The following is a 14,952-nucleotide window of genomic DNA, read 5'->3' on the forward strand; positions in this document are numbered from 1 at the left end:
ATCACCCGGAGTACATTCCTCCCAAATAATAAGCTTTTGCTCTCACAGTCATTAGATGAGCCCAGAGCTCCTGGACTATCTTCTTTTTAAACACTGGATCCACTTATAATAGATTTGTTTTCTTTTCATCAAGATTGAATTTTTGTGGAAGAACCCAATGCTACTAGTAAAGCAAAAGGACATAAAGACTTATCACCCTTCCTTGTTCTGATAGCCTTAAATAAACCATCAAATAAATTCTTAAACATACTTAGTTCAAAGGCTATGGCAGGGACTTCCCTGGTGGTCCAGTGGGTAAGACTCTGCACTCCCAATGCATGGGGGCCTGGGTTCCATCCCTGGTCGGGGAACTAGATCCCACATGCATGCCGCAACTAAGACCGGGCGCAGATTAAAAAAAAAAAAAAAAAAAAGGCTATGGCAAACAGCTACTGTGTTCAACAACTGGTCTAAGGTCATAGTAGTTTTATTTCCCAGGATTATAATAAATTTGTTTTGTCTTGGGAAATAACCTGAGAGCATTATCAATGGATGACATTTTATCCCCACAAATAGAATGTGCCCTGTTCTGGCACAGAGACCCAGGAACTCTGCATTCTCTTCTATTTTTTCATTTCACTCTCCTGACCAGTTCTCACATTTTATCATTTCTTAATCCATTCCTGTGTTTTTCTCCTCTTACCCACCTATTCCCAAACTGCCCTCTGTATATCTGTTTAAAAAAACCTTCTAAAAGACAGTCTCTGAGGTTCACCTTCAGAGAAGCCTGCTGAGATGCTTATGTGGGTCAATGTCACCGCTTCTCAAACTTGGCCCCTGACTCTTCACTCCCCCACGGCCAAAGCCTCTTTCGGTTTTCTGGAAGGTGTTACAAATGTTTTTTCATTGATTGGTCTGTGTTCCAACTCTGCACAATCCTTCAATTAACGGCTTTTGTATATATTTTTTACTGCAACCGACAGTAAGAATTAAATTTCCGTCACTATCCAGTACCCACATGCCATAGAAGCAAACGTCTCATGAAAAACACCCCCAGGCCACCTTCTATTTTCTATTCTATTTCATCTTATTTCATTCATAATATATTTAACTTTTCAAAGTGCTGGTCATGACCCACGAAACCAGTTTTCATTTATAAAGAAACACACTGCCCTAGGGAATTACCTGGCGGTCCAGTGGTTAGGACTCTGCACTTTCACTGCAGTGGCCCAGGTTCAGTCCCTGGTGGGGGAACTAAGATCCCGCAAGCTGTGCAGCACAGCCGAAAAAAAGAACGAACACACTGCCCTAAAGCACCTCAAAACTGCTGAGGCCCGGTCCACGAGTGCTGGTGAGATCACGATAGCCACACGGAGGAAGCAGGCTCTGGGGGCCTCAAGCGAGGGGGGGACCAGCACATGGCACCCACCCAAGGAGGTCTTACTCTGTGTGACCCCCGCCTGCTCGAGCTTCTTTGAGACGGAATCTGGCTCCATTCCTTACAATCCAGGGACAACAGGAAAATCCCTACAGGCCTCTCTGCCCACCTCCTGCCTTTGCTGGGGTCACCCCTCCCTGTCTGCCCAGGCTCGGGGTCACCCTCTTCCGGGCGGGTGTCAGCTCCCCGCTCTCCCCAGACTAAGCCCCACCGTTCCTCCCTCCCGGGTTCCAGGGCACCCGCCACCCATCGACACAGCTTGGCATTCCCCCCTGGGCTGCCCCCTCCCCTTCATCCCAGCTGGCACACAGCAGGCACTCGGTACCCGGGGGTGGAGGGGTCACTGCTCACGCGACTCCGAAGGGCAGGGCGTACAGCAGGAGGGCATTTGTGCCCACGTTGGGGGCGTTCGCTGCGATGCCGGTAACCACTGGAGGCGTGATGATGCCCTAGGAGCCCCAAGCAAACAGGGAACGTGAGCACTTCAAGAGCCAGTCAGCTGGGTGGTGAGAGAGAGCAGGAGACATATACATCGGTCTCTGCCCCGGGTCCCAGCACGGAGCTCCTAAGACCCTTGCCGTCCCTGCAGTGCTGAGCGCACCAGCAGCATCTCCTATTCTAATATCTGGTCTTTGACCCCGCCTCTGACACAGAGCTCCTGACGCCTTATGAATTCCTTAGTTACAAGAGCTCCAGGAGTACCTTTGGTTCTAATGAGGCGACCCAGGATGGGCTCCTGATGGGGGCCGGTCACCACGATTTTCAGGCTCCCCACCCCCACTCTCCAGAGAGGGGGGACGGGCTGGAAATGGAGCTAATGAATGATCGTGCCCTTGTGAGGACGCCTCCATAAAGTCCCAACAGCGTGGGCTTCGGGGAGCTTCCAGGCAGGTGAACATGGGCACGAGCCCCTCCCCATACCCTGCCCCACGCACCGCTTCCACCCGGATGTCCACCTGGATCCTTTATCATGTCGTTTTACAATAAACCGGTGAACAGTAAGAGACAGTGTTCCCGAGTTCTGTGAGGAGTTCTAGCAAATTAACTGAACCCAAGAGGAGGTCGTGGGAACCTCTGATTTATAGCCAACTGGTCAGCACAGGTGACAACCTGGACTTGCAGTGAGCGTCTGGGGTGGGGGGGGTCAGGGGAGCAGGCACGTGGGACTGAGCCTTAACCCGTGGGACCTGACGCCATCTCCAGGTACAGAGTGTCAGAGTGAAATTGCACGACACCCAGCTGGTGCCCTGGATTGCTTGGTGGGGGGAAACCCCACGTCTGATGTCACTTCTGAGCGTGGTGGTCGTGTGAGAGTGAAGGGCAAACGCAGGAGGAAGACTGAAGTTTTCCTGAACAGGTGATGAACATTCAGAGTTAAACAGGCGACAATTTTAAATGACAGCAAAGTAACCCAAGACCAACAACGGCAGGAGTCGGGACCACAGGGCGTCTCCCCCCCTGGTGCCGCCTGAGCCAGACCCACCCGGTGGGTAACTGCCTCTGCGTGACGACAGTATCACAGAGAGAAAAGAGGGGACAACCACGCCAAGAGCCAGCCGGTCCCGGCGTGAGGTCTGTAAGGAAAGACCACCTGCGAGGTGCCAGGACTGAGGCTGGGGGCACACGAGGTCACCTCATCCAGGGTACCCAGCGATGCCCGCGGCGGAGCAGGGGTGCAGCAAACGCTCATCCCTTTATTCCTACTTTACTCACTTCGTTTGTATCTGCTGCCCACGCGACACTGGTACTTTCTTTAAGTAAGACTTCTGCATTTTCCCCCTGCATTTAAACGGCTGACCACTGTCAAAGTGCAATGGCTTCGTGGACAAACGGTGACATGCAGGCATTGGAAGCTCAGTTCGGTGGGCCAGGGTGCCACTCAACTCTGCCCACACCCACCCTGCCCTGTGCTGCACGAGGCCCCGGGGGGCCCTGCACACGGCTGCGGTGGTGGCCGTGGGACACTGGGTCCTCCTCCCCTAAAACAGGTGCCAGAGTCAGTCTGAGGCCGGTGCAAAGCCAGAAACCAGGTGGCCTAGAGGATGTGACGGGGCCGGGCATCTCTCTAGGACAGGGCACATCCATCCACAAGACTCCACCCAGACAGAGCTCGGGGTAGAACCTCAGGGAAAAAACTGTCCATTACTTTTATGGAAAATTCACTAAGATATTTACCAGGGGGTCGGGGTGGGTGGGCGGCGGCCCGGTTGGCAGTGTGGCGCTCTGGCCGGTCCCGCGGGGCCAGAAAGCGGGCTGTGGACACGCAGGTGGTGACAGTACTCAGCCTGGAGCTTGGACCAAAGCCCGCTCGCTGGGGACCTCAGCGCAACAAGGCCTCTGCTGGAGCCTCAGTGCATCTCTGTCTAAGCACAGTCAGGGTCGGGGCGCAGAGCAAGGAAGGGGGGGGTTAAGGATGGGTGAGATGGACACACAACAGTGGGGCTGCAGGTGCGGCCCGGATGGAGAGGGTGCAGCCCAGTGGGGGACGGGTCCCAGGTGGCCCCCACGACGAGGAGCCACACGTTTGGTTCGGTCTGGCTCCCGAGTCTCACTGAGCCTGGGGGAAGGGGCGGTGTGAGCTGGGATGGCCCAGGGTCCAGAGCCTCGGACCCCCAGCCCCATTCCACCTTGCAGCCCACCTTCCACCGTAACCCTCAGGCCCAGCCCAGCACTGGGCTGTCGTGTTGGAAAGAGAAATACTCGAAGCAGATCCTTAAGGCAGAATAGTTTGTAGAAAAAAATCTAGCTCTGAATCCCAGCTCAGAACCTACCCTCTTCAGCCCTAACTCTCCTCTTCTGTAAAGCTGGGTAAAATAATTACTTTCTTGCAAGATTGCGAGAAATGACTCTCAGCACGCTGTTGGGTGTGTCTGCCTAAAACCAAAACTGGGGAAAGCTAGGGAAAAGCCCGCCCCAGAAATACAGACTTTTAAATATCGAAAACTTTAGATCAGACTTTGGAGCCAGACTGAGTTCAAATCCCAGCTCCTTGGCTTACAATCTGTATGACCTTGGGCAAGTCACATCATCTACATACCTTAGTTTTCTTATCTAAAAATGGAAAAGATAGAGCCTACTCACATTGTTATTAGAATTAAGTTAATATATTTATAAGGCAGTTAGAACAGTATCTGGCACAGAGTAAACAGACAAATTATTGTTAATAAATAAACAGAACAGAAATACCACGTTGAGTTAGGGAAAAAAATATTTACTACACATTTCCAGTATTATGGATTAAAAATATTAAAAAGTCTGTACCTGACTTTGTAAATATTTTGCCTGCAGCTGCAACAGGAATGTGGCCTGTAAGATAAAATAGAAAAACAGCTCTCTTTGATTAAAAAAAAGTCTCATTCCCACAGTTTACTTCGGTTCTGGTTTTTAGTAAGATATTTAATCTTGTTATGTGACCTCAAATTCAGAGACTCAGACCCACACTAACCAAATGCTAGGATAATCAAATGCTAACTATTTGGATCTTCCCAGAGCGGACTCCGTGAGGACAAAAGCGAATTCTAACCAGCTCAAGAGAAGCCACTCGCTGCCTTGACATCTGAATGGCTCTGAGGGTGACAGCTGGCAGTCCTTCCCCAAATCCAGGCGGAGCCCAGGAAACATCCTGATTAATTTGGAATCAAAAGTAACCCTAACCTAGAGACCGTCACACAGAGTGAAGTCAGTCAGAAAAAGAAAAACAAATACCATATATTAACGCATGTATGTGGAATCTAGAAAAATGGTACAGATGATCTTACTTGCAAAACAGAAATAAAGACACAGACGTAGAGAACAAACATATGGACACCAAGAGGGGAAAGGGGAGGAGGGGGTGGGATGAATTGGGAAGTTGGGATTGTCATATATACACTGTTGATATAAAATAGTGTATGAAATAGGTAAGTAATGAGAACCTACTGTATAGCTCAGGGAACTTTACTCATTGCTTTTTGGTGACCTAAACGGGAAGGAAATCCAAAAAAGAGGGAACATATGTACACATATGGCTGATTGGCTTTGCTGTGCAGTAGAAACTAACAACACTGTAAAGCAACTATACTCCAATAAAAATTAATTTAAAAAAAAAGTAACCCTAGAATAAGGAAGGAAATGTCTTCCCCTTATCAGTGTTTATATTTAATTTAAGCTCTTGGACATCAAAGGGGCACAAGCTCTGAGGATCAGTGGGGTGGGGGCGACAGGTCCAAGAAATGCTCAGCTTTTGCATGAATAGCACTTTGATAAAATAAACAAAAGGAGGGGAGGCCCGCGTCCACGAGCTGCTTCGTGTACCAACACACAAGGATGTTGTTGACACTCACCGGAAGAGAAGGGATTAAAATCATCACATAGATCTGGGCTATCCTAAAACAGACAACAAAAGAGCCTCCAGTTAATATTAAAACAATTGCTGCTCATACCGTCTTCAAGCTGAATCCACAGAGTATTTTCTAAAAATGACAACTAAAAATAATTTATATGGGAGAAAGTTAATAACACTTGTAAGTGACTGTTTCCTTGCAACGTAGGTCGACATCACATCAGGCCTGCTAAATGTCTGCTGACTCAGGGGAGCTGGACTTGACGTTGTTCAGGTCATCCTAGGCAGAGAAGCTGGAAGGAACACAGCCAAGTGAACTGAAGGTTGGGCAAAATTCGGAAGCCTCTTGGAAGAGCCAGGACTGCAGCTGCACCTCACGAGGAAGCACAACCAACAGTCTCCAGAAAGGACAGCCCCCCTGCATGCGGCATCCCCGACATCCCTGGGGAGCCTGCTAGAACAGAGGGTTAACAATCCCGACTCTAAAAACAAGCGTCAGGCAACTGCATTGCCCTCTCTGCTACCGCATCGGGGAAAGACACTCTGTGCATGTGCAAAACGCCAAACAGAGAAACTCCGTGAAGGGCAGGCGGGGCCATGTCTCCCGGAGGGCAGGGTCCCCCTGCATCCGCATCGGGGGGTCCCCACCAGCCCAGGATCCCGCAGGCCAGAGTCATAGCTTCCACCTTCCACAGGGTTCAAGTCCAGGTGACTGACCGAAAATGTCAGCACAGGCGAGATAACCAGCCAGCCACTGACCGCGACCCTGGGGTTGTGACGCTAGAGATAGGGCTAACCTGGAGACGTGGGGGTCTTGCTTCAGCAGCAGAAGGAGGCGCTCGGTGTTGAGGAGGAGGGCCCAGCGTGGGAAGCAGCACAGCATCGGGATGAGGATGGCTCTCTGAAGGACGAGCCCCACACGTTCTAGGTTCTTGGCTCCAAAGGACTCGGGAACACAAATACAGTGATGGAGAACGCAGCGCCTGGGCCGCCTGCCCCGCGAACAGACCCCCACCGGAAGCGCCCTGCCCGCCGCCAGCAGCCCTGCCGGGTGCTTCCTGCCATCTGCTCCCACCCCAGCCGCTGAGCTGGTTGCCCGGGACGGCTGGTCCCCTGCTCCAGGGAACCGGGCAGGAAAGAGCTGAGCTTAGAAGGTGTGAGAAGAACTGGGTGCATGTTAGAGCCTTCCGGATTCATTCAGCAGATACTTCTAGAACACCTACTATGTGCCAGACAGCCGAGAGGCCTGGGAACTAACTCAGCAGGGAGCAAAGTCCCTGCTCTCATAGAAAAAAATCAATCCGGGAAGGGGAAGAGGATGGAGTGTTGGGGGCGGCGGTGAGCACGGCTCTTGACCTGGTGATAGGGGGGCCTCACCCCGGGGCTGATGGCAAGAGAATGAGCGGGAGCAGCCTGGGGGCGCTGCAGGGCTGGAACAGAGTCGGGGAGGGGAGGGGAGAGGGAAGGGAGGGGGAAGGTAAGGGAGGGGAGGGGAGGAGAGGGGGGAGGGGGAGGGGGGAGGGGAGGCAGGAGGGGAGGCAGGAGGGGAGGGGAGGGGAGGGGTCACTGGGCAGCTCCAAGCAGGGGAACCCCACGAGCGGCAGAGGGGCAGGTGGGGGGCCGGGGCACAGAGAGCAGGCAGGTGGACAGGCCACGCCCCAGTGCCCCGGCCCAGGCCTCCTGTCTCTGCAAGTAACGGAATGACTGTCCCTTTCTTCAACCAAAAGCGTCCGACCTCAACACACATTAAAAGAGACAATGGGAAAAAAAAAAAAAGAGACAATGGGACTAAATTAAACACTCAGTAACAGAAGAATGGAAATACTAGTGACATATTACAGAATATTATGCAAATATTAAAAGGGAAAGTATACACCGACTTCACTGAAACAGAACATTCTCCAAACATTGTTGAAGGGGAGGGAAAAAAAAAACATATGTAAATTCTAGAATTGTGTGGGTGCATAAATGTACACAGATTGAAATATTTGTAGGATATTCACCAAAAAGTTAATAGAGGTAACTGGGGGATGGGCGGGGGTAAATTTTAGTGATTTTTTTTCCACTTTTTAAAATACTTTTCTAGATAACCTAAAATTTCTATATGTGTTTGGCCTTTATAATCTTTTTAAAAAGCTATTTAAAATTTGGGATTAACCAAGATGGCAGAGTAGAAGGACGTGCTCTCACTCCCTCTTGCGAGAACACCAGAATCACAACTAACTGCTAGACAATCATCGACAGGAAGACACTGGAACTCACAAAAAAGATACCCCACATCCAAATACAAAGGAGAAGCCACAATGAGACGGTAGGAGGGGTGCAATCAGAGTAAAATCAAATCCCATAACTGCTGGGTGGGTGACTCACAGACTGGTGAACACTTATACCACAGAAGTCCACCCACTGGAGTGAAGGTTCTGAGCCCCACGTCACGCTTCCCAACCTGGGGGTCCGGCAACGGGAGGAGGAATTCCTAGAGAATCAGACTTTGAAGGCTAGCGGTATTTGACTGCAGGACTTTGACAGGACTGGGGGAAACAGAGACCCCACTCCTGGAGGGCGCACACAAAATAGTGTGCGCATCGGGACCCAGGGGAAGGAGCAGTGACCCTGGGGGAGGCTGAACCAGACCTACCTGCTAGTGTTGGAAGGTCTCCTGCAGAGGCGGGGGGTGGCTCTGTTTCACTGTGGGGACAAGGACACTGGCAGCAGAAGTTCTGGGAAGTACTCCTTGGCATGAGCCCTCCCAGAGTCTGTCATTAGCCCCACCAAAGAGCCCAGGTAGGCTCCAGTGCTGGGTTGCCTCAGGCAAAACAACCAACAGGGAGGGAACCCAGCCCCACCCATCAACAGTCAAGTGGATTAAAGTTTTACTGAGCTCTGACCACCACAGCAACAGTCAGCTCTACCCATCACCAGAGCCTCCCATCGAGCCTCTTAGATAGCCTCAAACACCAGAGGACAGACAGCAGAAGCAAGAAAAACTACAATCCTGCAGCCTGTGGAACAAAAACCACATTCACAGAAAGATAGGCAAGATGAAAAGGCAGAGGGCTATATACCAGATGAAGGAACAAGATAAAACCCCAGAAAAACAACTAAATGAAGTGGAGATAGGCAACCTTCCAGAAAAAGAATTCAGAATAATGATAGTGAAGATGATCCAGGACCTCGGAATAAGAATGGAGGCAAAGATCGAGAAGATGCAAGAAATGTTTAACAAAGACCTAGAAGAATTAAAGAACAAACAAACAGAGATGAACAATACAATAACTGAAATGAAAACTACACTAGAAGGAATCAATAGCAGAATAACTGAGGCAGAAGAACGGATAAGTGACCTGGAAGACAGAATGGTGGAATTCACTGCTGCGGAACAGACTAAAGAAAAAAGAATGAAAAGAAATGAAGACAGCCTAAGAGACCTCTGGGACAACATTAAACGCAACAACATTCGCATTATAGGGGTCCCAGAAGGAGAAGACAGAGAGAAAGGACCAGAGAAAATATCTGAAGAGATTATAGTCGAAAACTTGCCTAACATGGGAAAGGAAATAGCCACCCAAGTCCAGGAAGCACAGCGAGTCCCATACAGGATAAACCCAAGGAGAAACACACTGAGACACATAGTAATCAAATTGGCAAAAATTAAAGACAAAGAAAAATTATTGAAAGCAGCAAGGGAAAAACGACAAATAACATACAAGGGAACTCCCATAAGGTTAACAGCTGATTTCTCAGCAGAAACTTTACAAGCCAGAAGGCAGTGGCATGATATACTTAAAGTGATGAAGGGAAGAACCTATAACCAAGATTACTCTACCCAGCAAGGATCTCATTTAGATTTGAAGGAGAAATCAAAAGCTTTACAGACAAGCAAAAGCTAAGAGAATTCAGCTCCACCAAACCAGCTCAACAACAAATGCTAAAGGAACTTCTCTAAGTGGGAAACACAAGAGAAGAAAAGGACCTACAAAAACAAACCCAAAACAATTAAGAAAATGGTCATAGGAACATACATATCGATAATTACCTTAAACATGAATGGATTAAATGCTCCAACCAAAAGACACAGGCTTGCTGAATGGATACAAAAACAAGACCCATATATATGCTGTCTACAAGAGACCCACTTCAGACCTAGGGACACAGATAGACTGAAAGTGAGGGGATGGGAAAAGATATTCCATACAAATGGAAATCAAAAGAAAGCTGGAGTAGCTATACTCATATCAGATAAAATAGACTTTAAAATAAAGAATGTTACAAGAGACAAGGAAGGACACTACATAATGATCAAGGGATCAATCCAAGAAGAAGATACAACAATTATAAATATATATGCACCCAACATAGGAGCACCTCAATACATAAGGCAACTGCTAACAGCTATAAAAGAGGAAATCAACAGTAACACAATAATAGTGGGGGACTTTAACACCTCACTTACACCAATGGACAGATCATCCAGACAGAAAAGTAATAAGGAAACACAAGCTTTAAATGACACCATAGACCAGATAGATTTAATTGATATTTATAGGACATTCCATCCAAAAACAGCAGATTACACTTTCTTCTCAAGTGCGCACGGAACATTCTCCAGGATAGATCACATCTTGGGTCACAAATCAAGCCTCAGTAAATTTAAGAAAATTGAAATCATATCAAGCATCTTTTCTGACCACAACGCTATGAGATTAGAAATCAATTACAGGGAAAAAAACGTAAAAAACACAAACACAAGGAGGCTAAACAATACGTTACTAAATAACCAAGAGATCACTGAAGAAATCAAAGAGGAAATCAAAAAATACCTAGAGACAAATTACAAGGAAAACATGACAATCCAAAACCTATGGGATGCAGCAAAAGCAGTTCTAAGAGGGAAGTTTATAGCTATACAAGCCTACCTCAAGAAACAAGAAAAATCTCAAGTAAACAATCTAACCTTACTCCTAAAGGAACTAGAGAAAGAAGAACAAACAAAACCCAAAGTTAGCAGAAGGAAAGAAATCACAAAGATCAGAGCAGAAATAAATGAAATAGAAACAAAGAAAACAATAGCAAAGATCAATAAAACTAAAAGATGGTTCTTTGAGAAGATAAACAAAATTGATAAGCCATTAGCCAGACTCATCAAGAAAAAGAGGGAGAGGACTCAAATCAATAAAATTAGAAATGAAAATGGAGAAGTTACAACAGACACCACAGGAATACAAAGCATCCTAAGAGACTACTACAAGCAACTCTATGCCAATAAAATGGACAACCTGGAAGAAATGGACAAATTCTTAGAAAGGTATAAACTTCCAAGACTGAACCAGGAAGAAACAGAAAATATGAACAGACCAATCACAAGTAATGAAATTGAAACTGTGATTAAAAATCTTCCAACAAACAAAAGTCCAGGACCAGATGGCTTCACAGGTGAATTCTATCAAACATTTAGAGAAGAGCTAACACCCATCTTTCTCAAACTCTTCCAAAAAAATGCAGAGGAAGGAACACTCCCAAACTCATTCTATGAGGCCACCATCACCCTGATACCAAAACCAGACAAAGATACTACAAAAAAATAAAATTACAGACCAATAATACTGATGAATATAGATGCAAAAATCCTCAACAAAATACTAGCAAACAGAATCCAACAACATATTAAAAGGATCATACTCCACGATCAAGTGGGATTTACCCCAGGGATGCAAGGATTGTTCAATATATGCAAATCAATCAATGTGATATATCATATTAACAAATTGAAGAATAAAAACCATATGATCATCTCAATAGATGCAGAAAAAGCTTTTGACAAAATTCAACACCCATTTATGATACAAACTCTCCAGAAAGTGGGCATAGAGGGAACCTACCTCAACATAATAAAGGCCATATATGACAAACCCACAGCAAACATCATTCTCAATGGTGAAAAACTGAAAGCATTTCCTCTAAGATCAGGAACGAGACAAGGATGTCCACTCTCAGCACTATTATTCAACAGAGTTCTGGAAGTCCTAGCCACGGCAATCAGAGAAGAAAAAGAAATAAAAGGAATACAAATTGGAAAAGAAGAAGTAAAACTGTCACTGTTTGCAGATGACATGACACTATACATAGAGAATCCTAAAAATGCCACCAGAAAGCTACTAGAGCTAATCAATGAATTTGGTAAAGTTGCAGGATACAAAATTAATGCACAGAAATCTCTTGCATTCCTATATACTAATGATGAAAAATCTGAAAGAGAAATTATGGAAACACTCCCATTTACCATTGCAACAAAAAGAATAAAATACCTAGGAATAAACCTACCTAGGGAAACAAAAGACCTGTATGCAGAAAACTATAAGACACTGATGAAAGAAATTAAAGATGATACCAACAGATGGAGAGATATACCATATTCTTGGATTGGAAGAATCAATACTGTGAAAATGAATATACTACCCAAAGCAATCTGCAGATTCAATACAATCCCTATCAAATTACCAGTGGCATTTTTTACAGAACTAGAACAAAAAAATCTTAAAATTTGTATGGAGACACAAAAGACCCTGAATAGCCAAAGCAGTCTTGAGGGAAAAAAACGGAGCTGGAGGAATCAGACTCCCTGACTTCAGACTATACTACAAAGCTACAGTAATCAAGACAGTATGGTACTGGCACAAAAACAGAAATATAGATCAATGGAACAGGATAGAAAGCCCAGAGATAAACCCACGCACCTATGGTCAACTAATCTATGACAAAGGAGGCAAAGATATACAATGGAGAAAAGACAGTCTCTTCAATAAGTGGTGCTGGGAAAACTGGACAGCTACATGTAAAAGAATGAAATTAGAACATTCCCTAACACCATACACAAAAATAAACTCAAAATGGATTAGAGACCTAAATGTAAGGCCAGACACTATAAAACTCTTAGAGGAAAACATAGGAAGAACACTCTTTGACATGAATCACAGCAAGATCTTTTTTGATCCACCTCCTAGAGTACTGGAAATAAAAACAAAAATAAACAAATGGGACCTAATGAAACTTCAAAGCTTTTGCACAGCAAAGGAAACCATAAACAAGACAAAAGGACAACCCTCAGAATGGGAGAAAATATTTGCAAACGAATCAATGGACGAAGGATTAATCTCCAAAATATATAAACAGCTCATTCAGCTCAATATTAAAGAAACAAACACCCCAATCCAAAAATGGGCAGAAGACCTAAATAGACATTTCTCCAAAGAAGACATACAGATGGCCAAGAAGCACATGAAAAGATGCTCAACATCACTAATTATTAGAGAAATGCAAATCAAAACTACAATGAGGTATCACCTCACACCAGTTAGAATGAGCATCATCAGAAAATCTACAAACAACAAATGCTGGAGAGGGTGTGGAGAAAAGGGAACCCTCTTGCACTGTTGGTGGGAATGAAATTGATACAGCCACTATGGAGAACAATATGGAGGTTCCTTTAAAAACTAAAAATAGATTTACCATATGATCCAGCAATCCCACTACTGGGCATATACCCAGAGAAAACCGTAATTCAAAAAGACACATGCACCCGAATGTTCATTGCAGCACTATTTACAATAGCCAGGTCATGGAAGCAACCTAAATGCCCATCAACAGACGAATGGATAAAGAAGTTGTGGTACATATATACAATGGAATATTACTCAACCATAAAAAGGAACGAAATTGAGTCATTTGTTGAGACGTGGATGGATCTAGAGACTGTCATACAGAGTGAAGTCAGAAAGAGAAAAACAAATATCGTATATTAACGCATGTATGTGGAACCTAGAAAAATGGTACAGATGAGCTGGTTTGCAGGGCAGAAGTTGAGACACAGACGTAGAGAACAGACATATGGACACCAAGGGGGGAAAACTGTGGTGGGGTGGAGATGGTGGTGTGCTGAATTGGGCGATTGGGATTGACATGTATACACTGATGTATATAAAACTGATGACTGGGGCTTCCCTGGTGGCGCAGTGGTTGAGAGTCTGCCTGCTAATGCAGGGGACGCGGGTTCAAGCCCTGGTCTGGGAAGATCCCACATGCCGCGGAGCAGCTAGGCCCGTGAGCCACAACTACTGAGCCTGCGCGTCTGGAGCCTGTGCTCCGCAACAAGAGAGGCCGCGACAGTGAGAGGCCGGCGCATCGCAATGAAGAGTGGCCCCCGCTTGCCACAACTAGAGAAAGCCCTCGCACAGAAACGAAGACCCAACACAGCCATAAATAAATAAATAAATAAAATATGTTAAAATAAAAAATAAATTAATTAATTAATTAAAAAAAATAAAAAGATGGACCTCCAAGTTGACTTAAAAAAAAAAAAAAAAACTGATGACTAATAAGAACCTGCAGTATAAATAAACAAACAAAACAACTAATACTAAACTTTCATTGGGTTATTTGTATGGAAATATGTTAATATAAATGTTTCAGACATTACATGAAATTTCTAAAAATCTTACATGTTCTGGTATAATGTTATAAGTTATAATTCTAGTTTTTACTTTGAAATGTATACCTCAGAAATAAAAAAAATAAATAAATAAAATAAAATTTGGGAAACAATGTGCCACTATGGAAGTACATTTAATAATACAGAAAGATGTCCATTATATATTGATAAGTGGGGAAATAAATTAAGATACAGCCTTTTTGTTAAAAAAAATATATATATGAATTAAAATGACTGAAATGTTGAAATGGTGCAAAAAAAAAAAAAACGGGACCCAAAAAACTCTTTTGAAATAAAATTTCATATCCTATATCACGCCAATCCAGAGTTAGCTTTGGCCTAAATTACATTAAGTCCTTCAGAGCCATGTTCAGCTTAGCCTGGAAAAACGATCTCAGGAAACCCTCATGCATTACCTGATGGGAGCCGAGGGCAACAGCTCAGGAGATACTACATTCGCTCAGCACTGCTCCTTCCTTGGCATGTAACCCTGTCCTCACTCTCCCAGACTTTGGGTTTAAAGGTAGGACTCATCGATCATATACCACCCCGCCCCAGCCATTCATTCATCCATCTGACCATCCACCCACCCACTCATTCATCCACTGATGCATCATATACCCACCCACCCATTCATCCATCCATCCATTATCCATCCACCCTCCTATCCACAATCCATCCATCCATCCATCAATCATACACCCAACCCATTCATTCATCTACACACTC

The 14,952-nt window shown here is 45.4% G+C and overlaps 1 protein-coding gene across 1 annotated transcript in view; it reads right to left on the bottom strand.

The window, feature by feature from the left end:
• The window catches only part of LOC309618230 (multidrug and toxin extrusion protein 2-like), a 56,655-nt gene that overhangs the window by 34,403 nt on the left and 7,300 nt on the right, over positions 1-14,952 (bottom strand). Inside the window, 7 exon segments of the mRNA XM_082371679.1 lie at positions 1,743-1,866; positions 3,593-3,708; positions 3,804-3,974; positions 4,679-4,723; positions 4,941-5,071; positions 5,740-5,782; positions 6,536-6,684. Coding sequence (XP_082227805.1) covers positions 1,743-1,866; positions 3,593-3,708; positions 3,804-3,974; positions 4,679-4,723; positions 4,941-5,071; positions 5,740-5,782; positions 6,536-6,684 — 779 coding nt within the window.

Source organism: Balaenoptera borealis (assembly GCF_965194805.1).
Source record: "Balaenoptera borealis genome assembly, chromosome: 20".
NCBI classification, from domain to species: domain Eukaryota; kingdom Metazoa; phylum Chordata; class Mammalia; order Artiodactyla; family Balaenopteridae; genus Balaenoptera; species Balaenoptera borealis.